This window comes from Bubalus kerabau, chromosome 11 (assembly GCF_029407905.1).
Source record: "Bubalus kerabau isolate K-KA32 ecotype Philippines breed swamp buffalo chromosome 11, PCC_UOA_SB_1v2, whole genome shotgun sequence".
Taxonomy (NCBI): domain Eukaryota; kingdom Metazoa; phylum Chordata; class Mammalia; order Artiodactyla; family Bovidae; genus Bubalus; species Bubalus kerabau.
Window position 1 is genome coordinate 103,286,563 of NC_073634.1, and position 24,423 is coordinate 103,310,985.

Below are 24,423 nucleotides of genomic sequence, written 5' to 3' on the forward strand. Positions count from 1 at the left end.
GACAAAGCAAGCAAGTGGGGGCTATGGGTCAGAGGAGGCAGAGGCCATGTGCCCCAGGACGGGGTGGATAGGTGGAGGGTGACTATCCGTGGCTCTTGTTGCCGCCTCCCCTCCCAGGCACTCATGTTATCAGCCCTGGTTCTGCCTTGCCTTTGCATGCTGTGACATCTTTATTAATGATAGTAGCAATTGATAACATTTTGGAGTCTTTGCTGTGCTCCATCTGCCTGGATCATAGGCTGCTTCTTCTTTTAAATATTTAGTTGGCTGCACTGAGTCTTAGTTGCGGCACGTGGGAGCTTCAATCTTTGTTGTGGCAAGTGGGATCTAGTTCCCTGACCAGGGATCGAACCTGGGCCCTCTGCATTGGGAGTGCAGAGTGTTTGCCACTGGACCACCAGGTGTGTCCCGTGCGCTTCTTCTGGCTTAATGCTTTGTTCCTCTTGAATGTTCCCTGGCCCCTCTAGTGGTCCCCAGATCTCACCATGCTCTGAACTTTGGACATCAGCAGCCCCAGTGCTGGCAAGCCCTTTCTCTCTGCCTGCTGAGGTCTGATTGTCTTTATAGGTCAGTGTAAGTGACCCGTCCTTGGGGAGCACACCCTGACCCCTACTTGGGTCAGTTTCCTGCTTTACATGACAGATGATTAGACAGCCCTGTAGTCCGCTGCTGTAGGTCGGAATCTACAGTTCCATCAGGGCCTTGAAGGACTAGGACTGATGTCTATGTCACTGTTGCGTTCCCATATGAGTCCTCAGAAATTAATTGCTGGATGAACGAAGGGGTGAAAAATCCTGTTTGTTCCTTCTAACCATCCTGGAAGGAAGGTTTTGGCTCCACCACCACTATCCCCATTTTACAGGTGAGGAGACTGAGGCTCAGAGAGGTGAACTCAGTTTCTCAAGGTCACATAGGAGCTAAAGAATGAATTACTCGACTCAGAAATAGACCCTTCCTGTTGGCCAGGTGCTTCAGTCCCTCCCGCAGCCTCTGACCTCAAACCCAGGTCTCCTGCATTGCAGGCAAATTCCTTACCAGCTGAGCCACAAGGGAAGCCCCTGACCTTGGCAAATATTCTTGGAAAATATTTGTGAAATTGGGCTGCACCAAATCCCTGAGCACTCCACTCTGCTCTGAAATGTTTGAGAGGTTCTCCCCCAGGAGTCCTGAGAAAATCTCGCATGTCAGCCTTTCCTCAAGGTCTCAAAGGAAGCAGAAGGTGTGGTTCGCATCCTTCAGGATCAGCCACTCTTCTGGAAGATTCATAGTCTGTCAGTAGAGAGGACTTGAACCAGGGAGTCTTACCTTGGTGTGTGTGTGCGTGTGTGAGAGAGTGAGCGAACACATGTGTAGTCACCAAGGTCAGTCCATCATTAGCCAGAAATAACTGAGTTTCAGACACTAAAGGTAGGCATGTCTACTTTCCAACTTATCCACCTAAATCAAGCATAATGCATGCCTTCTACAAGGACGAACGCGCGCAGAGCGTCTACCGTGTGTCGGATACTGTTCTATGGCTGTGATGTAGGCGGACCCAGATCCTGCCCACAGATTCAGCCACTGGGGAAGGACAAACTTGGAAGATACAGGCATTCCTTGTACCGTTTCTCTGATGTCACTGTTGTGAACATTTTTGCCAGTTCCTTCTAGCCTCTTCGCTATGTATATAGGTTTTAGGTTTTAGCATGCTCAGTTTTCAGATGAGGTTCAGAGAGGTTAACCAACTCATTCAAGGATGCACAGCTGGGACATGGGAGAGCCGGGATTTGAACCTGTGTCAGTGTGCCCTGGTCTGGTTCCCTCATCAAAGCAAGTCATTAACAGATCAGCAGATACTATGGACTTCTGCTTCCCAGCCCTGGTGGCCCTTTTCTGGGGATTCAGAGAAGCCAAAGATTCAGGGGGACAGATGGTGAAGTGCAGCAATCAGGCAGCATGTTAAGCAAGGTTATTCTCAGAATACATCTGTGTGATGTTTCAAACACCGTGCTTCCGGACAAGCTCTGCTGTCACTCAGACCCTGGTTCTGGCTCCAGCTCCACTGCAGGCTAACTTTGGTCCTTGGGCAAATGGCTTTTCCCCTGGGGTCTCAGTTTCCTGATCAGTATAACGGGGATATTCAGAATCCTTGCCTCACAGCATCATTTGGGCACTGGACGAGCTTCAGGCATGAGACGTTCCTTGTCTAGGACACACACACAGTCATGCCTGATATATGGCAGCTCTTTCGTCTTGCTATTCCTGGAAGCCACGAGACAAATGACATCTTCCTGCAGTTTGACTTGAGAACATTTTGGGAACAGTTATTCAACTTACATAGAAATTAAAATCAGTGCATTTTGAAACTTTAATTTTAAAGCAAAACAAACATCTGTAAATGATGAAATAGACTGCAAAATCTGTTTGAACTAAGAAAAATTTGAACTAAAACACATGACTTGAGATACACCTTTTTTCAGTGATTTCCTGGACTCTGCCCCTCTCTCCCGGGGTGGGGGGCCCTGGCCCTGTTCCCTCAGGGGATCTGGGGAGGGCACCTTTGGGGAGACCTTGGAAACCTACCTGTGAGTGGGTCCGAGGGAACATTCCTATTCCATTTGTCAGAGGAGAAAACTGAGGCTTGGAGTGGGAAATGAATCACAAAGATTCAAGCTCTTTGGGAAATCTGAAGGCCAGAAAGGTCACAGCATCCAGGAGAAAGATGGGGTTTGGGGGCCTTAGTCTCCAGGAGAGGTAAGGGGCACTTTGATGGACAGGAGCTGCTGCTCTCCAAGCCTCATGCATCCCAGTGCCTGGCCCTCAATAGGTACTTGGAGGGGGCTTGCTGTGGCCTGGGGGCACAGGGTGGGTGGCCCTCTTCTTGGGGATGACCATCTCCAGGCTAAAGCCTTCTTAACTTTGGGCTCTGGAGTCACGTCGACCTGACCTCCCACCTCCACTCCTCCACTACTGACCATGAATGTGACCTGGAACGAGGGCCTTTGCCTCTTGTGAAGCCTGGGCTGTTGGGGACCCTTCACCTCTCAGCATAAGGGCTGGTGCAGCCCCAGAACTCAGCCAGTGGGGTGGTCTGGAGCTCAGGGAGGAACCTGAGGGGCCATGTGGGATCAGGGGCCTCTGAACTGGGATCTGAGTGGCCTGAGCAGCCTCTCAGGCCTGGGTTCCCTTGAGGGCTTCTCTCTGCGTCCAGTCTTAGCCCGGGCCCCACCGCCTGGCTCTACTAGCCACTTGTGCCATCCTGCCATAACCGCAGTGGGACCCCTGACGTTTTCTGCCGATACCGTGACTGTTGGCATGCGAGTCCATGGCTCCTTGTGGAGCACTCATCACTTGCTGGGCTCAGCGCCTTCACCCTCTTTTTGTTGGCTGCAGCAGCAGCCCTGTGATGGAGGAAGAAACCACAGCTCAGAGAGGGGACTGCACTGACCGGGGTCACACATAGTGGGTGGACCCGTCCCCACAGTGGGAGAGAGCCCAGCTTCTTTGGGGCCACGGTCAGGGTCCTCCAGGCCTGAGTTCAGGGTAGCGAAGAGCAGGTCTGGGAGCCTGGGGCCTGGCTGGGCCCCTCCCCGCCCGAACCTACCCTCTGTGGTCAGGGAACTGACATTTACTCTGGGTTCCTGAAGTCAGGGGGCCCCGGCGCTCTCCCCAGACCCCCAGTGGGCCCTTTGGCAGATGAAGCAGCCCTAGGACTGCTCAGTCATCCCGCCACCCAGCACCCTGATCCCTCTTAGTGTGGAGGATGGGGGCACCGTGAGCGGGTAAGGAGCAGGGGCCAGGAGCGGTCAGAGCTGGGTCAGCTCATGGGTGACTATAAGCATGGCCCCCTGCACACCCCAGGAGCCTGGGGTTCTGTGAGGGTCTCCGGAGTCCCGCGTGGAGGGCTGGGTGCAGGGCCGGCGGTGGTAATAGAGGCTCACGGCTCTGGTCTTTATCTCCCCAGGGCTGGCAGTCTGAGGCCCTGGGTCCTCCCCCTCGGCGAGCCTGCACAGAGGGCGCAGGGTGGCGAGGCAGGCGGGGGAGGGGGGGCCCTGCAGGGAGCCGTGGGCCCCCACCAGCCGGAGCTCAGCCAACGAGGGTGGAAATAGCCATGGGGGCCAGGCCGCTGCCCCCCACCCTGGGGGCGGTCTGAGCGGGCTGGGCTCTGGGAGACTGGCTCTTTCTGGGTGAGGGCGAGGGGCTCCCGGAGCGCCCGGTAGTGCTGGGCGGGAGGCCAGGCCTCCTTCCTGATGAAACTCAGGCCGGCCCTGGAGCCCAGCTCCCCCGCATCTGGGCATTTATGGAAAATAGGTGCGGGGCGGGCTGGAGGGCGCCGGGTCCGCTCTGTGCCCAGCCCGGTAGAGGCACGGACCGATCTCCTTGCAGAGCAGTGGCAGTGGGAGGCACGCCTTACCTCTCCTCTAGCAGCAGCTCTGCTGGAGGGTGAGCCCGCCTGCCGCCCCTGACCAAGGTCACCAGGTCATCTGCTCCAGGGCGGGTGCTCACCCTGCAGTCTCCTCTCAGCCCCCTCCTGGTGTTCCCCCTTGGGGCCTCCTGCCTGGGGGCCTGTGAGCCTCCATGGTCATTGACTCGTGGAGGCGTGGAGGTCTCAGGAGCCCCTCGCCCCTGCCCCCACAGAGGGGAAGCCACAGGTGGCCCCAGGTCGGGGGCAGCCACGATTCGTCTGCTCCTCTCTGGAGCACCGGGGTGTGCCCATGAGGTCTATGTGGGCTCACCCCAGGGCCTGTATGTGACCCATGGGTCTGGGACAGCTCAGGTGGGGAGTGATCGGGGCTCGGGGAGCTTGTGGTTCCTGGGGGATCAGAGAGAGCCCTGCACACACAGCCCTTGGGCGGCCAGCGCCTTCCGGTGGGAAATCTCGGAGGCCTTATCGAACGCTCTTTCTTGTCTTCCCATCCCCCTGGTGCCACCCTTCACACTTGGCACAGCAGGTGACGCTGCCATGAGCAGCAGGAGGGGCAGGAAAACTGAGGCCCAGACCTGGGAAGTGACAGGTCATGCAGGAAGGGAGCCGCAGAGCCCGGACATCCACGATGTCCCAAGGCCACCATCCTCCCTACGGGCACCTGCCCCTTGGGGGAGGGCGGGGGTCCGTGCCCCTGGGCTGGGGGGGCCAGGCTGTGGCGGTGCAGGGGGCTGCGACCTGGCCCACTAGCACGTTCCCTCCCTTCTCTGAAGAAGCTTTGCTGGGAGGGGAGGGACGTGACCAAATTAGGGCCTCTGGCCACTGCCAGGTGGGGCCCAGATGGGAGGATGGGAAGAGGTTGGCACAGCCCTGGGCTGGGGTTGGGGGGCTCCGGGTTGGCCCTGGATAGTGGGGGTGTTCTTGTGTTCTTCAGGGAGCCAGGATGGGTGGGACTGCCTGGTAAGGCGAGAAGGAGTGCTTACAGGTTGGGGACCCAGGAGGGGAGGTCTGGTCTGGGATGGGGGTGCATTTGGGCCATGTGGTCCATGAGGGGTCCCTGGGCTGTCAAGAGGAGCTAGAAGTCTGGAGGGAGGGGTGTGGGGTGCATGTGCTGCCACCCCCCCAGAGAGCACAGAGGAAGGCTCTAGGTGGGAACTCAGAGAACCCCAATATTTGGAGGCCGAGCAAAGAAGGAGGCCTGGGGCCTGGGGGGAAGCTTTGGGGTGGGGTGCACTTCTGGAAGGAGCAGGATCTGTGATGTCAGAGGGTGGGATTCTGTGATGAGAGGTTGCAGGTGGCCAGGTCCAAACGGCCCCCATGTTCTCTTTTTGTGTGAATCAAACTGGAGGTTTTCTTTTTGTGTGAATCAAAACGGAGGCCCCTTTGCTGATGGGTTTTCCTTCAGCCACCATGGGAGCGGGGGAGGCATGACCGACATTCTTGCAGCCTTTGTCCCTGCAGATGGAAAGGGACCCCCGCAGAACGGCCTGGGGAGGCCACCCGCAGGGGGTCCTCCAAGCGCCTCTGTGGGGGCTGCAGCCCCTGCTGTCTGTTCCCACCGTGTTTGAGCTGAGCTTCCATCAGGAGAGAGGTATTTTGCTTTAGGGAAATCAAAATCAGACTCAATATTTATCCTGGACTCCAGGGACCGGCTCTCATGTTATTTCCCAGCAGACAGAAGGGAAAAGGAGTGCCTGGGAACGTGGCTCTGGGCGTGGGAGGGGAGCAGGGGGCCTGGGTGGACCCCCACCACAGCCAGGGATGAAGACTGGGTTGGGGAGCAGGGGCTAGGCCCTGCCTTCCTCGCTGAGCCCCCAGCAGCCCATTCTAGCTCCGCTGCTCCCGGTGCTCAGGGCAGGTCAGCAGGAAGGAGTCCAGTGGACACCCAGCTATCTTCTAAGCTGGGAATTTTCTATCCAGAATCCTCCCGATGGCTCTGCCTGCTAGGCGTCTGTACCCATCCTTCAGATGAGGACCCTGAGGCTCAGAGAGGATAAGTCACTTGTTTTGGAGCCAGCCAGTCTACCAGCGGTCGAGACAGGCTGCTGACCCAGAGCTTCTCCAAGTTTGGGCCGTGTGGTCTTAAAATACCGGTTTCCCTAACGAGCCTGGGTGCCTGGAGGTGGGAGCAAGCTGGAGAAAGGCAGCTTGTTTTTAAAACTGGCCGGAGCCAGTCGTAATGGTGAAGGTAAACACGTTGTGAGAAATATGTTTTAGGACACATTCCCAACCCAGCCAAGTGGTCTGGTGACGATGTGGGAATCAACAGGGTCTATTCTCTGCCTCCCATGTTGGGACACTGGGGCTGGGCTTTGAGGGTGATGCTAGGAGAAGCGTTTGACCACTGGGGGCTTAGCATCCATCTGGGAAAATGAGGGGGGAAAAGGGCTTCTAATGAGCCCTTGCTGGGTGCCAGACGTCACACCAAACACTCTAACTTCATCCCCCTTCTCTCAGAGAGAGGCTGTTATTTGTCCCATCGGTGGCTCAGACTGCCACCTGCAATGCAGGAGACCCGGGTTTGATCCCTGGGTCAGGAAGATCCCCGGAGAAGGGAATGGCTACCCACTCCCATATTCTTGCTTGGAAAATTTCAAGGACAGAGGAGCTTGGCAGGCTACAGTCTATGGGGTTGCAAAGAGTCAGACACAAGTAAGCGACTAATACTTTAACTTTTGCAGATGAGCAAACCAAGGCTCAGAGATGTGAGTTCATTCGCCCAAGGGCACAGGGCCAGAGCCTTCTGTGCGGTCTGCCCTATTTTTCCAATGTCCTGTAAACCCTTCTCCCTGGCGTGGCCCTGTCGGCAGCGCCCTGTCTGGGCCTCTGTTGTACAGTTGATGGGAAGACAAGACTCCATGTAAACCGCGCTTCCCACACACGAAGGGGGTTCCCAAAGAGGGGGCTTCCTAGCTGGGACTTGAAAAGTGTTGTAGGGGTTACCCAGGTGACAGAGGTGAGGGCCAGGGTTCTGGGCAGAAGAAGCAGCCAGAGCAAAGGCCTGGAGATGAGAGATGAGAGAAGCTTGAGGGTGTCACAGGACTGGGGCGGGCAGGGGCCGGGGGTTGGTTGCCCTGAAAATAACCTTCATGCATCCTGGGCCCTGAGCCCTGAGCACGGACCTGCGGAGTCTGCGGTGGATGCATGTTAATTTCACACTTGAATGGAGACTCGGAGGGATGGGGGGATGGGACCAAGCAGGGAGCCTGAGCCTGGGAATGTCACTCTAGTATCTGGGCAGAGGGCGTAGACGGAGGGACCCCATGACTGTCCCCTCGCCCCCTCCTCCCTCCTAGTGCCTGTGGTCCTTGGAGCTGCTGGGGGCGTGTCCCCCCAGCAGGACCCTCAGCTCTTCTAGTGCCGTGAGGGGGTGCACACAGGCGGTGGGCTGATGAGGCCACAGCTTCCCTCCAGCTTTTTGTCTTGAAAGCTCAAGCGCAGCTCTGGGGCCGTGAGCACCTGTGTGTCCATCGTCTCGATGCGCCAGCTGTCAGCATTTGCCACGTTTGCTTCCTGTCTCTTTCTAAATATGTGCGTGTGTATTTCTGAACCTCTCGATGGAGGCTGCAGGCATCCTGACTGTCACCCCTAAATACTTCAGGGCACATCCCAGGGAAAGAGGACACGGTCCCACGTCACCTCCATACCGTAGCTGCTCCTAATGAAATGAGCAGTCAGTCCGTCCGGGCATCTGAGTGCCTGCCTGTGGGCAGCTTCCCCCACCATCCCCACCATATCTCTCACACCCATAGTTGTTGTGGTTCAGTCGCTCAGTCGTGTCCGACTCTTTGTGACCCCGTGGACTTCAGCACGCCAAGGTTCCTTGTCCTTCACTATCTCCTGGAGTTTGCTCAAACTCAGGTTCGTTGAGTCGGTGATGCCATCCAACCATCTCATCCTCTGTCATCCCCTCCTCCTTCTGCCCTCAGTCTTTCCCAGCATCAGGGTCTTTTCTAATGAGTCGGCTCTTTGCATCAGGTGGCCAAAGTATTGGAATTTCAGCTTCAGCATCAGTCCTTCCAATGAATATTCAGGACTGATTTCCTTTAGGATGGACTGGTTGATCTCCTTGCAGTCCAAGGGACTCTCAAGAGTCTTCTCCAACACCACAGTTGGAAAGCATCAGTTCTTCAGTGCTCAGCGTCCTTTATGTTCCAACTCTCACATCCATACATGACTACTGGAAAAACTGACTAGATGGACCTCTGTCGGCAAAGTGATGTCTCCACTTTTTAATATACTGTCTAGGTTAGTCATAGCTTTTCTTCCAAGGAGCAAGCGTCTTTTAATTTCATGGCTGCAGTCACCGTATGCAGTGATTTTGGAGCCCAAGAAAAGAAAATCTGCCAGTTTCCACTTTTTCCCCTTCTATTTGCCATGAAGTGATAGGACCGGATGCCATGATCTTCATTTTTTGAATGTTGCATTTTAAGCCAGCTTTTTCACTCTCCTCTTTCACCTTCGTCAAGAGGCTCTTTGGTTCCTCTTTGCTTTCTGCCGTGAGGGTGGTGTCATCTGCACCCAGAGTAGCTGGTCTTTGACTCCAGATTCAGGACACAAGCCAGGCATTTTGAGTTGCATTTGATGGCCTGTCTCTTTAGTCTTTTTTTTTTTTTTTTTAATCTGGAACAATCCCCTGCCTTGTTTTCTACGTTTTCGCACCAACATTTAAGTATCCTGGACAGTTGTCTTGTCGAATGTCCCACATTCTGCGTTTGTCCTGTTGTATCTTCATGATTAGACTGGGAGATGGAATTTGGAGCCAGGCCTGCCTGACCTTTGTGGAGCAGGAGCAGGTGGCCAAGCCCCTCTGAGATCTGCCTGCTGCTCACCCCCACTCCAACAGACCCCAGAGCTATAGGCAGTGAAGCAGTGGCAGCTGCCGGGCTTGGCATGGGGCCAGGGGATACCTGTTTCCTGGTAAATTAGCTGCATAAAGCAGGGGCAGGGCCTGTCTCCCCCTTCCCAGCTCACAGCCCACAGAGCTTGGCCACCTGCTAACCACTCTGTGCTCTGTTTTGGGGGCCCTTTTAATGGGGAAAGGGCAGCCAACTGTGTCTGTGTCTTGAGGGCTTATTGGGTACGGGGGCTGGTGAAGGGCACGGGGGAGGAGGTGGAGGCTGAGAGGCCCTGGGGTGGGGCTGCTGCTGGGGAATGGGGCAGGGGGCATGGTCAGGAGAGGGTCAGGACTTCTGAGCTGGGAGATTCCAGGGAAGTCTCCTCCTTTGACCTTGAGGGGGGCCTCGCCTAAGGTCAGCAGTGGACCAGCACCCCAGTGCTTGCTACCCTGCTCCTCCTGTTTATATCATATGATGCCAAGGTCACACAAGGTCACACAGCTCATTGGATGACTCGAAGTAGTGGGGGGCATCCACTTGGGCATCCGTCCTGGGCGCTGAAGGCATAGTCCTTGCCCCTGGCCCCACCCAGCCACCTCAGGTAACTCAGCCAAGTAAGCAGGTCTGCCTGAGCCTCAATCTCCTCACTGGGAAAACAGGATCACACCTATCTATGGGATTTTATGCTATGAAGAGCACCAAGCACTTTAATCTTCACAGTTAGCCCATTTGACAGAGGAGGAAACTGAGGCTCAAGTGGGGGGAAGTACTTCATCCGGGGGACACACAGCTAGTAAGCTGCGGAGCTAGGTTTAAACTCGGGCTGTCCATTCTGGCTCCAGAGTATGAGCCCCTAAGCTCCTGGCTACGCTATGATGGATCTCCTGTGTCTCCAGGTTGAATATTTAAGGATCAGTCCCTTGGCTCCCGCTGCCTTTCTCTACCAAGTATGGGTGGTGAGTGTAGGGCTGCCCAGTCTCTGTTAGACCAGGGACAATTTCCCTCGCCACCCTCCTGCCTGATTCCCTTCCCACTCTCTTGTTGTTCAGTCACTCAGTCATGTTAGACTCTTTGCGACCCCATGAACTGCAGCACTCCAGGCACCCCTGTCCTTTACTATCTCCTGGAGTTTGCTCAGCCTTATGTCCACTGAGTCGATGATGTCATCCAACCATTTCATCCTCTGTTGTCCCCTTCTCCTGCCCTCAGTCTTTCCCAGCATCAGGGTCTTTTCTAATGAGTTGGCTCTTCGCATCAGGTGGCCAAAGTATTGGAGCTTCAGCATCAGTCCTTCCAGTGAATATTCAGGGTTGATTTCCTTTAGGATGGACTGGTTTGATCTCCTTGCTGTCCAAGGGACTCTCTACCCTTTGTCAAAACTCTCTTGGAAAATTGCATTCTCTTACACCAGGTCTGGCTGTTCCTGGTAACCTACACTCTCACTGTTGCCTTGCTGTCTGTCTCTTTTTAAATTGGAGTGTAATTGCTTTACAGTGCTATGTTGGTTTCTGCTGCACAACATCGAGAATTAGCTATTTGTGTCCATGTATCCCCTCCTCCTTGAACCTCCCTCCTCTACCCCATCCCATCCCTCTAGGTCGTCACTGAGCCTTGAGCTGAGCTCCCTGTGTTATGTATACGGCAGCTTCCCGCTAGCTATCTGTTTGACACATGTTCGTGGATATATGTTAACGCTGCTCTCTCGGTTCGTCCCTCCCTTTCCTTCCCCGTGTCAAGTCCGTTCTCTACTGTCTGTGTCTCTATTCCTGCCCTGTAAATAGGTTCACCAGTGCCATTTCTCTGGATTCCACATGTGTGTGTTAATATATGACATTTGTTTTCCTGACTCTGTATGACAGACTCAGCGTTGTGCCCGTGGACAGGGCATCTCCTCCAGCCTCTTGTGGGAGGAGAGTGCTGACCAGGGGGACTTGGCGGAGTCTTGCCACCTGCCCCAGGAGTCTAACCACCAGGGTCAGGCTGTGGGTGGGTGGCTGAGTGACAGACTCGAATGCAGACCCTCACCCTCCCGCTGCACATCCTGCCGCCCTTTGTGCCTCAGTTTCCCCATCTGCAACCAGGGCAGAGTGGCGGCTTTCCTGGGAGCATCGTCAGGGCGGCTGAACGGAAGCACAGAGGCCCGCCCTGGTCCAGATCGAGGCTCATGGTGGACGCTCGGGACTTGGCAGCTGTTACAAGCTTGCTCTGAACGGTTTCTTGAAAAGACCTCGATCGAGTCTGATCAGGCACATATGGTGAGGCGGACCCCCTTGGTCCTCCCTTCCCACATCGCTGGGAAGGGATTTCAGTTCTTTTACTCACCTGACCTGCACCCAACACCCACCTTCCTGTCTGTTCACTCATCCATTCATTCTCCAAGTCTGTATTGAGCACATCCGAGTGCCAGGCCCTGTGCTGGGGACTCAGGAGTATTCACACCTGTTCTGATTGAATTCCCAGGACAGCTAGTGTGGCTGGCACTGTAACTGTTATTCCCATTTTACAAACAGGAAAACCCAGGCGCAGAGTGCTGGAGGTGCTCTCCCAAGGTCAACCCCCACCCTGGGAATGAGTGAGGCCTTAGAGGTGGTTAGATGTTCTTGTTCAGTGACTTTAGAGAAATTACTGGTTTTGTTCCAACCCGAACTGATTCAGTACTTTTCAGAAAAAAACTTTCTTTTTTGTTGTTTATTTCACGGTTCAGTAAAGAATGACTATTTGGGCTCGGCTGGAGGTTCTGCTACTTTATATGGCTCGTTCTAGCTTTTCGTTCACGGCTCCATTCTTCCCTTGCCTGTAAAAAGAACCTGGGGCTGAACGCTTTGAGGGGCTGGAGGGCTGGGTGGGGGAGGGGAGGGTGCTGGGTGCTTCCAGGGCGGAGGAGGGGGTTCAGCTTTTCTGCCCCGGCCCTCCATGTGCTGGCAGGGCGGCTGAGTGCCTGGGGACACCAGTGACTTCTCTGACCATCCTGTCCCCAGGGATGCCAGATGGGGACGACTGATCCTCCGTGTTGGCCCAGGCACACAGTCCTGCCTGCCCTGCCCAGGACAGAAGGGAGAGGCCAGCCCCTGCCTGCAAGAGGCTGATCTTGACAGTCCTCCCAGCAGCTCAGTGGACATCTGGAGGGGATGGGCCATGGTCACCTCCTGGGGTCAGGATGGTCAGACTGAGACTGCTCACCAGCTGGGGGTAGGGGACTGCAGGCATCTTCTTGTTCAGAGCTGGCTGGTGTCCAGAAATGTCCAGACATGGGCAGCATGGCCGTGGGTGGGGGCGGGGAGGGCAGGAAGGAGGCTCCCCTGTGTCTGTCTGTCCCCTAGGACACCTCCGTAAGCTAAAAGTCCACTTTTCTCTTTTCTCTTGCAGTTACCGAGAAGGAAGTCCAGCAGTGGTGAGTAGCCGCATTTTCCCAAAACTGTTGGGTGGGTTGGGAGTGTTGGCTTCGTGCTGATGGGCCGGCAGCCCAGCTGTCCAGGACAGGGGCACGTGGAGGGCCCTCTGAGAGGGGCTTATCCACAAACAGGTCCAGGCAGCCTTGGGTTCAGATTCCTTTGTTCACCAGGAGCTGGCTTAGATCCAGTTGAACTGTGGTTGGGGATGGTGGTGGGTTGGTGGTGACCCCATGGCATCTCTGAGGACCACCAGTGTTAATTTCAGACACTGCTCACCCGAGGGAGGGGTTTGAACCAGAAACAAGTCAGGAGACTGGATCCCAGGACCAGCTTTGTCACTAGATTATCACATGGTCTTGAGAAATCTCTTCCCCTCTCTGGGGTTCAACCACTCTCTCTAGTAAAGCGATTGAATAGATTGGATCAAGGATGGTAGATAGTTTTCTTCTTGGAAACTATCAGTTTCCAGCTCTGATCAGTCCACAGTAGCTGCCTGGAGTGGTGTGTTAAGGAGGATTCTGAGGCTGTACATCATGGAGCAAATGGAAAGTATAGCGGTGAGGCATCAATGAGGTCTGTGATGGATTAGCGATGCCTGCCCCGGGGCCGGGAGGGGAGAATGGTGTACTGTCTGGTGTTACGGAATCTGGAGCCCCCAGGGGAGGCTCACTGTTAGGTGAACCTGAGTTGGGGGTGGATAGGTGAGCAAGGAGGGGAGCTTGGAGACCTTCTAGAAAGTTTGGTGGCTTAGAAATGGACTCTAGAGCCCCAACCTTGCCTCTTCCCATCGCTGGCCTCTGAGCCTCTGTATCCCTGTGTAGGAATTGCAGTGGTAGCCCCTGTAAAGGTCACAGCACAGGGCCCAAGGGCTGACAGCCGTTGACGGTGGTCTTCCGTCCACTGTTCAGACGTGCACTCCATCACAGCAGGTCGCGGAGGCCGCACCTGGGAAGGTCGCAGGCCCCGAGACTCCTGGGGGAGCCCTGCCTACACCTCCCTGACCCTGAGTCCGGGCGGCAGAGGGGGAGAGCTGTGGCTGCCCTGCCCAGCTCGGCTGACCCCTTGCCAGAGACCCCGGCAAGGTGGGCAGCCCCTGGGTGGTGAGCTGACTGCAGAGATGGAGGGTGGGCGGGAGCAATGCCGCCTCTTCCTTCCTTCCCCACGTCCTCAGCCCTGAAAGGTGGGCCTGACCCACCTCCGACCTCATTTTCCACTTCGCCACTCCCCCAGGTGGGCGTTCCAGAAATACTCCTGCTTCTAGGTCTTTATCCTCCAGGCTTACCCTCCTGGATCACCTCACTCCGCCTTCCTGCTATGTTTTTCTTTTGCTTAAAGCCCCTTTGTGGGGACTTCCCCAGTGGTCCAGTGGCTGAGACTCCGAGCTCCCAAGGCAGGGGGTTCCATCCTTGCTCAAAGAACTAGATCCCACATGCGACAACGAAGAGCAAAGATCCTGCATGCCTCGGCTAAGACCCGGCGCAGCCAAACAAACAAATGAATATATATATATATATATATATATATATATATATATATATATATATAAAAGCCCCTTATGGCTTCTTACTGCACTTAGCATAAAGGCCCAACCCCTTGCCTGGCCCTCAAGGCTCCCCGAAGTCTCCGGCCTCATCTGCTGGTTCACCAGGCACCAGCCATACCAGGCTCCTTCCTGCCTCAGGGCCTCCATTCCTGCTGTTCCCTTGGCCCCAGATCTTGGCATCTTTGCTGCAGCGTCACCTCGTGGGAGAGGTCACACTGACCACCCTCCCTGTCTCTCTAGCCCGTCCCAGGATGGTCTTGTCTGGGGCTGACTTTCACTAGCTGCTCCACAGAAGAGGAGCCAGGCCCAGGGTCTTCTGTGACTCTGTGACTGGTCCTGGGCCACGCAGTGAGCAGAAGCAGAGCTGGGCAGGTGCCAGGTCCCCCCGGACAGGCCCGGGTCCCAGGTGGTCAGGAGCACAAACCAGGCCACAGTGATGCGAGGCTGGGCCGGGCCACGTGGGCTCTCGCCGCTCACCTGGCTTCATGCTGGTCGCCCCCTCGGCTGCCCCCGGCTCTGTATTCGCAGAAAGGGAGGCTGGGGGCTCAGGGAGGTGGGGCTGGTGTGAGGTCTGGGTCCACTGCCATCCCCTTGACCATCGTGACCATCTCATTTCCTGCCCTGAGCTCCATTCACCACAATGGAAGATTGAAGACCTCGATGGGGGCTGAGTAGGAAACCGCAGACAGCGGCCCCCAACCTTTTTGGCCCCAGGGATCCATTTCATGGGAGACAGTTTTCCCATGGACCAGGAAGCAGGGGGATGGTTTGGGGATGATTCAAGCACGTTCCATTTATCATGCGCTTTATTTCTAATCTGATGCTGCCACTGACCAGACCAGAGGTACCAGTCTGCAGCCCAGAGGTTGGGGACCCCTGCCATAGCAGGCCCCAGGCCTTACAACCTATTGTGACATCGTGGTCACCTGGAGAGTGAAGGGAACATGATTCCGAATGGGAGCAACAGGGCGTAAATAGTGCCCCCAACACAGTTTTGTGATGAAGAATGTGCGGAGGGAACAGCAGATGGGGAGGAAGCTGGCCAGAGGCTGGTAGTGGGTGTGTTGGGGGTGGTGGCCTCACGGATTATGGGTATTTTCTTTCTCTCACATTTTCTATTTTATAAGTTTTCCGTAATGCTTTTTATTATGTTTATGATAACCAAATAGCCCGATGGCATTGTAACAGAGACAGTGGGCGAGGCAGGAAGAATTCTGCAGCCGCCTCGACAGGGCCAGCTGTCAATCCTGGATCCTTGTCCGCAGTCGCAGCCCTGGGTCAGGAGGCTGCCTCTCCTTAACATCTGTGGGCGCCTCCTGTGGGCCAGGTACTTAGAACAATCCCGTGAGGTCAGGCTAGGAGCAGCCCATTTTACAGATGAAGAAACTGAGGCTCTGAGACACTTGCCTGGGTCACCCAGCTCTGTGTACGTGTGTGTGTGTGTGTGTGTGTGTGTGTGGAGTCTGGGTCCAGATTGCTGGCCTACTTGGCCAGGGGTACAGGGGCTCAGCCCTGCCAGCTCTGGCTTTGGGAAATCCTACAAAGCTGAGGGCTGCGGAGGGTGGGAGGGTGGGAGGACTTAGAAGGGGGAGGGGAGAGGTGCAGGGAAGAGGCCCCAGCCGCAGAGATGTCTTTGAGCCCCTCCTCCGGATCGTCTGAAGGCTGGTCTCCAGGGAGCTGGGAGGGGAATGCCATGGGAAAGGAGGTGTTTGAAAAGATAATGGGGAACCGTTTGCCAGGGATGCTGCGGCAGGCAGCCCCAGCTGTGTTTGGCTGATTGCAGCTGGGGGTTATGCTTTCTTCTTCCTCCACCTATTTATTTCCCGCTTTTCACACTGCAGAAGGCAGCGTCTGCCACACTTAACCCTTGGCAGGGAGGTGGGTGGGTATGGCAGGACTCGCTTCAAGCTGGGTCCTAGAGAACAAGGCTCTGTGGGATCTGAGAGCAGCGGATCCCAGGAAGGCCTGGAAGGCCGGGCCTTGGGGAATGAAGCCCTGGTGGCCTTGGGGCCGCGGGGCCTGCAGAGAATGGGAAGCTGAGCTGGAATCGGACCCGCGGGTCATGGCCAGTGTTCATTCATTCCCTCATCGCTCATTCATTCATTAATTCACACCCTCATTCACTCATTCATTCACCGTCCCTCATTCATTCACTCCCTCTCTCCCTCATTCCTTCACCCACTCGTTCATTCATTAATTCACTCTCATTCACTCCCTTATACCTTTGTTCATTTTCCCACTCCCTCATTCACTCATCCATGCCCTACTCTCATTCATTGGCTCACTTTCATTCACTTACTTCCTTGTTCCTTCATTCATTCACCCACTCCCCCTTTCCTTCACTCCCTCATTCATTCATTCATTTGTTGGTCCATTCATTCAATAAATCTTTACTGAGCACCTACTCTGTGCCAGGCACCTTCCCAGCACCAGGGGCAGTAGGGGCTGGGGGAGACGAGGCGCTGGAGTCTCCCGGGGGCCCAGGCTGGCGCAGTGGGGGGCAGACACAGGCTGGTGCCATGGTGGGAGGCGCACAGGAAGGAGTGTTTTGTAAGTGGTATTCAGCCTGCAGTGTTTTTATGAAATGACAGATTTCTCTTCCTTCCCTTTCCCTCTTAAAGAGGCGTCAGAAGGCAGTTGTCGAATCTAGGCTTTTCTTCGCTCGTCTCCACCCTGTCGTGGAGAGCTGACTCTCAGGCACAGTCAGCCTCATCAGACGCCTGTGCTCTGGTGGCTGGAAGCCGCGTGTGCGGAGCCCCGGGACAGGGCTGTGTCCTGGATTCGGCTCCATGGCTTCTCCTCCGATTCCTAAAGAGAGCTAAGACCCCTGCTCTGAGACAAGGTTGTGTGAGGACGCTTCGTGCCTCTCCCCTCCTCCGGCCTGACCTTCACCAGCATCAACGCCAGGGCTTCTGTCGCTTCCGCCACTGGGCTGGAACCAGGCAGAAGGCGCCCAGGAAAATAGGCCGTGGAGGTTTGGGGCCACGTCTGGTGACTGGCCGCACACAGAGGTGGTGGTGGGGCTCCACCTCGGGCCCCCCGTTTGCCCACTGTGTGACTTGCTAGGCGTTTACTGAGCCCCTGCTGTGTGTCTTGGGCTTCCTGTGTAGCTGAGTCAGTAAAGCATCTGCCTGCAATACGGAAGACCTGGGTTCAGTTCCTGGGTTGGAAAGATCCCCTGGAGAAGGAAACGGCAACCCACTCCAGTATTCTTGCCAGGAGAATCCCATGGACCCTAACGGCCTGCAGTTTGTGGGATCGCAAGAGTCGGACGTGACTTAGCGCTATATTTATTTTTTTGCTGTGTGTCAGAACACCCTGCAGATTCAGGGTGAACTAGAAGATGTGGGGTTCCTGCCTCAATAGACTCTGTGATGCACTCACTGGCCTGTCATCACAGAGGCTCCGGGCACCACTGCGAGGCCCAGGCCAGGGACAGGGTGCTGTGAGTGTGTGTGCTGGAGCCTGGCTCTGTCTGGGGTGGGCAGAGAGGGCTTCTCTAGGGGAGATGCACTGAAGCTAAGAACAAAAGGGGGAAGGAGGAGAGAAGGAGTGTGCTGGGCTGAAGAAATGCCATGTGGCGGCCCTGAGCCAAGAGGAAATGTAACAGCTCCCAGCCTCAGTTTCCCCATCTGTACAATGGGTGTAATAGTCCCCACTTCCTGGGTTTGTTGGGACGATTTGGTGAAATGGTGCCTGGAAATCACATAGCCCCATGTCTGTGCATGCGTGCTAAGTCACTCCAGTCATGTCCAACTCTTTGCCGCCCTATGGACTGTAACCTGCCAGGCTCCTCTGTCCATGGGACTCCCCACACAAGAATACTGGAGTGGGTTGTGATGCCCTCCTCCGGGAAATCTTCCCAACCCAGGAATCAAACCTGCATCTCCTGTGGTTCCTGCATTGCAGGCGGATTCTTTTACTACTGAGCCGCCAGGGAAGCCCAGGTCCCTGTTGTTAGGAATCCTGGACCACTGGAAAGCAGACACTGGGGAAGACCCTCTCTCTGCTCTGTGGGGCTCCCCGGAGACCTAGTCCTCTGGTCCTCCCCTGGAGTGGCTCTGCCCCAGGGGGGATGTTGGCATTGTCTGGAGACACCTTGGGTTGTTATAACTTGGGATGCGGATGCTTCTGGCATCTAGCAGGGGGAGGCCAGGGAGGCCGTCAAATATTCTATCTCATTGGACAGGCCCCCACGACCGAGAATCATCTGACTCCAGATGTCAATAGTGTTGGTGGAAAACCCTGATCTAGTCTAAGCCATTTATTTTACCAGCAGAGAAACTGTGGGAGATTGTGGGAAAGGGCTTTCCTTGGGGCCCCTCTTACAGTGAGACACGATGAGCCAGGACTGGAGCACAGGGCGGGCTCCAGAGTAGATTTCTAGGCAGCTGTGTGTCTGAGCAGAGAGAGGGGTGGTGGGGGGAGAGGGAGGAGGCCCTGCGCCTGTTGGAACCTGAGCCAGGGCCGAGGATGGGGGTGCGGTCACATACGTCTCTTGTTATCCTGGGATGGAATTCCTGGGCAGGAACTCAGTTATTAAGCAGTGGCTCCTTTGCGTGCCCGTGGTGGGGAGGGGGTGTGTGCCTGGGGTGTGTGTCCCGGCTCTGCCAGCCAGGGGTGCTGAGCTGCACCTCGGAACCGGACCTTGGCAGGAAGTCCTGGTCTCAGAGCCGTGAGGGCTTGAAGAGCAAATTCAAGGCCCTGGGGGCCACTGGAGCATCTGGGCCCAGACTCCTCTCTGCTTCAGTGAGATGGGGTGTCCCCATCTTCTGATGATGGGGTTACAGTGTTTGGAGAGCAAGCGCTTGCCTTTACATGCAGCTTGGCTCGCAGGAGAGGCGGATGAAGAGCGAGCCTGGGAAGCAGGAGTCCCGGGACGGAGCCCAGTGTCTGCTGTGTGACCTTGGGCCAGTCTCTCTCCCTCTCTGGGCCCCCAGTTTCCCATTGATCCATGGCGTTGTGGGAGTGTACCTGTAGTTCTCTAACCATCTGCCTGGAGTTCTCAGATTCCGACGAGGGTCTCCGGGACTCAGGAAGAATGCCCGCGACACCTCGGCTTTTTTATTTATTTTATTTGTGTTTATTCATTCGTTCATTCATTGAGCTCAGTGGACATTTACTGAGCCCCCGTTACGTGCAGGCCCTGGGCCAGGCATGGGGGCACTGTGGTGTCAGGTTCGCCGTCGGATGGGGGACACAGCCTGAAGGTATGCGTGGTACGGTGTGGGTCCTGCTGCTCTGGGTTCTTTCCAGGGCTGGGGGAGCAGATGAGCCATGCAGCCCCTGGGGGGGCCTGGGCAGACTTCCTGGAGGGAAGCTGGAACCTGGTGGATGAGTGCGTTAGCCAGGCGAAGAGGAGGAGAAGGAGGTGTTTTGCAGGCCCAGGAACCTGCTGGTCTGAAGACCCGGGGGGTGGCTGGCATGGCCAACTCTGGAAAGTGCCGCAGGGTGTGGAACATGGGCCTGGGGGGACAGTGGGCAGGAGAGGCTGGGCCATCAGGCTGGGGTGGGGCTGCTGCTGATGGCACCAAGGAGGCAGGACCCCACAGGGACAGGGACAGTCTCTGCCAGGGAAACTAGACACCCGCCCCCAAGCCCAAGGTTCCCTACTGAGGCCAGCCTCTCTGCACCCCCCAGGAAAGCTGCAGGGCCCCCACTGCCAGCGCCCCCTTCAGGCACACAGCACTGCCAGCTCCCTGCCCACCGCCCCGCCTTCCTCTCCCAGGGGCCAGGCAGCCACAGGGACCCGGCCAGGAGAAGGCTTTGGGCACCTTCAGGTCTCCCTCTATTATTTTTAATAATCATTTAGAATCACTCAAGTAACACACAGCCCTCTGGGGGTAAATGGGAAGCGCTGGGGGACACCAGGGGAAGTGTGGTCCCCATCTGGGTCTCCAGGGCCTACTGTGCCCCCACGTGGGTCATCACGTCCTGGCGCTAGGCCTGCCCCCTCCTTGTGCCCAGGGACCCATCCTGACCCAGAGCTGAGGGTCACAGACCAGGTCTCAGCTCCGAAATGCTCCTCCCTGGCTCTTCATCCTGGCCCAGGCGTGGAGATTTGTGCCTGGGACACGCACCTGGGAAGGATGCTTTGTGGGGGGGACCAGCCCTTTCCTGGTCCCTGCTGTGGGAGGGGCCCTGGCCTCAGTGCCTTTATCTGTGAAGTGGGGTCACTGAACCCACTGAGCAGGGCTGAGTGGCGATTGCCGGAGGAAATGTCCACGAAGGCTTAGCCCAGCGCCCAGCATGGGGCTGTTGTCAAAGGTAATGAGACAGGACAACTGAACCTGGACCATCTCCCTGGGCCTCTGGCCCCTCAAGGTGCCCCAGGGGGTGGGCGGGAGGGCACATGGAGGCCCAGCCTCCTTTATGACCCCTTGCTTGTGATGGGCACTGCCAATGATGAGAACTCACACCAGCTGGACCCCGAGCCCTGCTCCATCTCCTGGCTTCCTCCCGGCCTCTCCTTCACCCCTGAAGGAACACTGACATGTTAGCAAGAGTCTTGCTTTCTTTCTGATGTCTGACCTCAATCACTTAGGTCCCAGGCTTCCCTGGTGGCTCAGATGGTAAGGAATCTGCCTGCAGTGCAGGAGACCTAGGTTCGGTCACTGGGTGGGGAAGATCCCCTGAAGAAGGGAATGGCAACCCACTCCAGTACTCTTGCCTGGAGAACCCCATGGACAGAGGAGCCTGGCGGGCTACACTCCATGGGGTCACAAAGAGTCAGACACACCTGAACGACTAACACTTTCACGATTGCCAAGGCCCCCTCCTTCCTGTGCCTTGCACGTCCCTTCCCCCAGCCCAAGCCCCTCAGATTGTTCTCCAAGGGCTGGGGCACTGTGGCTTCCCCACAGGCTCCCGGTTGGCCCCCAGTCGCACGTCTCCAGTAACTTTCCCAGGGCCTGATCGGAGAGTGGCCCCGGAAGACTGGAGAAGGGTGGGGCAGCTGGGGACATCTTCAGGGCTGGTGTCTCTGAGCAGCTGACCCTCTCAGTGGATACTTCATACCCTGCCTCAGCTCCAGTCTAGGCTGCATGCAAATCTCTCCATGACGGAGCCTCAGTTTCCTCATCTTTAAAATGGCCTTGCGAATTCCTTGGCAGCCCAGGGGTTAGGACTCTGCACTTTCACCACCAAGGGCTGGGATTCAATCCCTGGTCGGGGAACTGAAATCCCACATGCCACACCATAAAAAAGAAATGGTGGGAGGGCCATCCTCATGACACCTTGCTTGTGGGCCTTGTTTGGGCATCCCAAGAGAATCAGGTTTGCAAAGCTCCCAGCAGACAGTGGCTGAGCGGAGGTAACAGCTGGTAGCCGATAAAAGCTGATCCGTCTCTCTACCCCCATTTGTGCTGGGAATCCTTCTCAGAGGAAGGTATGTCCTGGCTGGAGTTGCCAAGCTCCATGCAGGAGCCAGCTGGTGAACTGATGTAAAAGAGCACTGAGGTCATGATACTAAAGATCCTGCCATCGATTATTTTTTATGTCCACCCCTGTGCCAAGGATGCTATGTCAGCATCTCGCACAGTCCCTGCATGGCGGATGTGACACCTGTCCCTGTTCGTAGAGGAGCAAGTTAGGCTCAGAGAAGTGAAGCTGCTTGCCCGAGGATGCACAGCCCACAAATGGCAGACCCAGGATGCGAGCTGCGAAGCCACGTTGCCATCAGCTGGCCGGCTGTCTGGAGGGTCCCGTGCTGGGCCCTGGGAATGCAGGGTGGACAGATCCAGTTGGAACTCCCCGAGGTGCCCTGGGAGATTGCTGGGCTCCTCTGCGTTGTTTATCCAGTTCCCTGGGAACAGGGCAGGGGAACGGGTGTGTGCACACCGGAGGGGGTGCAGGCATGTGGGAGGAGCCAGCTGCTAGGCCCCAGATGGTGGCTCTGCCCACCAGTGCTGCCAGCCTGCCCGGCTCTAGGAGGGGCTCAGTGGAGAAAGTGGGGGAGGCAGGAGTGCCTTGTGCAAGAGTGAGGCTTCGAGGAGGTTGTTTGTGTGAGTTTTGTGTTAGGCGCCTGTGTGGAGCAGGGGCCTGAGTGGCCACGTGACTCTTACCCATTGGGAGAGATGAGGCTCAGAGAGGTGTGGCCACCTTTTGCCAGTCCCACAGCTAACGAGAGGCAGGGGCGGGATGAGCCCAGGCCTGTGATGTCCAGGTCTGTGCTCACGACCCCATGTGACACAGTTTCCCAGGACAGGGCCTCCGGCTTCCAGGGCGCTGGGCAGGAGCTCCCAGCAGGTGGTGGTGCTGGAGTCTCCTTCACCGTCTCTCGCCTGGTCTCTACCTCCAGGTACAAGGGCTTCATCAAGGACTGCCCTAGCGGGCAGCTGGACGCGGCAGGCTTCCAGAAGATCTACAAGCAGTTCTTCCCATTTGGGGACCCCACCAAGTTCGCCACGTTTGTTTTCAATGTCTTTGATGAGAACAAGGTGAGCTGGGGATTGACGGGTTCTGCACCAGCCCGGAGTCCCCTCCACCCTCCACAACCAGTCCAGAGTCCCCTCCTTCCTGAGGCGTCTCCACATCCACGCTCACCCGCTGATGTTCCCTTTGGAGAAGAAACACATACACATACACACAAATGCACTCACATGCATGCAACCCACACATGCATATACACAAATGCACACACATGCATGCATATACACATGAACACGTGCACTCGTATTGCACACAGATGATGCACGTGTATACGTTGCATGAGCTCCAGTGTGCACAAGGCACCCGCAGAGATCCACGTACGCACACACATACCGTCCACACAGACGTGTGTATACACACATGCACGCATATACATCTGCTTTGACCCTTTTCGTACAAGGACGGAATGCAAATGCCTCCAGGGATAATAATAAGATTTGTAATCATAACAGACATTTACTGAACCTTTACTATGTACTAAGCCCTTTACGTGCATTGTTTTTACTGAGACCTTACAATCGACTACCAGTAAAGGATGCCTTTTAATTACCCCCATTTAGCAGATGAGGAAACCGACAATCATATACTATGAGATCCTTTGTGCCTGGCTTCTTTCACTGAGCGTGACGTTTTCAAGGCTTATCCGCGTTGTAGGTGTCCACCCCTGCGCCCCAGGCGATGGCCGCCTGGCAGTCGGCATATACCCACCGCCGGGGCGTCTGCAGCCCTCCGGACTCCGTCCCACGCCGGCATGTGTCCTGGCTTCCCCCATGTTCGTGGTGGATGTCCCGTCACTTATTTCCACGCTCCACGCTGTCGGGCACTCAGGCTTGTTTCTGCTCTTTCCTGCCCTGGCTTTCTCCACAGGCTGCCTGGCCCTGGGAAGAGCTCCGGTGGCCTCTCCGCGGTCTCAGTGTCCTCAGCTGCAAACCAAATAGGATCGAACAGTCCAGAGCCCAACCTTCTTCTCAAGCCTCTGAGCCTGTGGTTCTAGGTCGAGGAGAAGGGGGTCCTGGCGGCCCCTGTGCTGTGCTGATGGAGCCGCTGGCTGTTCCTTCCACCAGCTGTGGAGTCAGGCTCTCCCCCTGGCTCGCCGTGGCGCTGTCCCTCCTACTGGCCTGTCCCATTTCTAGTCCTCCCCTCCCCCTCCCCATCTTCTCCGAACCTCATCCCTTCCCTCCCATGCTCTGCACTTGGGCGTCTGGTACCTGCTGCTGTCCATCCATCACCACCCGTTGGAGGAGGGGCCTGACCAGCACTAACTGAGGCCACGCCTGCCCCTCTCTCTCCTGCAGGACGGGCGGATCGAGTTCTCCGAGTTCATCCAGGCGCTGTCGGTGACCTCGAGGGGAACCCTGGATGAGAAGCTGCGGTGTAAGTCCCACTCCCTGGCAGTCCCAGGCTGGAGGGAGGCCAAACACCCAGGCCCAGGCCATCTGCCCGGGGCTGACAGTGGCACAGATGTCCTGTCCTTCCAGGTCAGAGGTGGTTTCCCAGGGGTGCCCAGGCAGGAGGAACGTGGCTTCTTTAGGCGGGTGGACAGATGGGGCAGGAGCAGAGGGACATTTGAGCAGGTGCAGACATGGGAGGTTCAGTGGTAAAGGAATCTGCCTGCAATCTGACCTGGGTTTGATCCCTGGGTTGGGAAGGCCCCCTGGAGGAGGAAATGGCAACCCACTCCAGTGTTCTTGCCTGGAGAATTCCATGGACAGAGGAGCCTGGCAGGCTATAGTCCATGGGGTCACAAAGAGACGGACAAGACTGAGCGGCTAACACGCACAGACATGGGACCTCAGGCAAGACAGCGAGGAGCTA

At 56.3% G+C, this 24,423-nt stretch overlaps 1 protein-coding gene across 1 annotated transcript in view; it reads left to right on the plus strand.

Moving 5' to 3' along the window:
• Positions 1 to 24,423, plus strand: part of NCS1 (neuronal calcium sensor 1) — a 52,818-nt gene that overhangs the window by 14,198 nt on the left and 14,197 nt on the right. Inside the window, exons 2-4 of the mRNA XM_055541399.1 lie at positions 12,610 to 12,634; positions 22,478 to 22,616; positions 23,904 to 23,982. Of these exons, the coding sequence (XP_055397374.1) occupies positions 12,610 to 12,634; positions 22,478 to 22,616; positions 23,904 to 23,982 (243 nt within the window). The remainder of the gene's footprint in view (positions 1 to 12,609; positions 12,635 to 22,477; positions 22,617 to 23,903; positions 23,983 to 24,423) is intronic.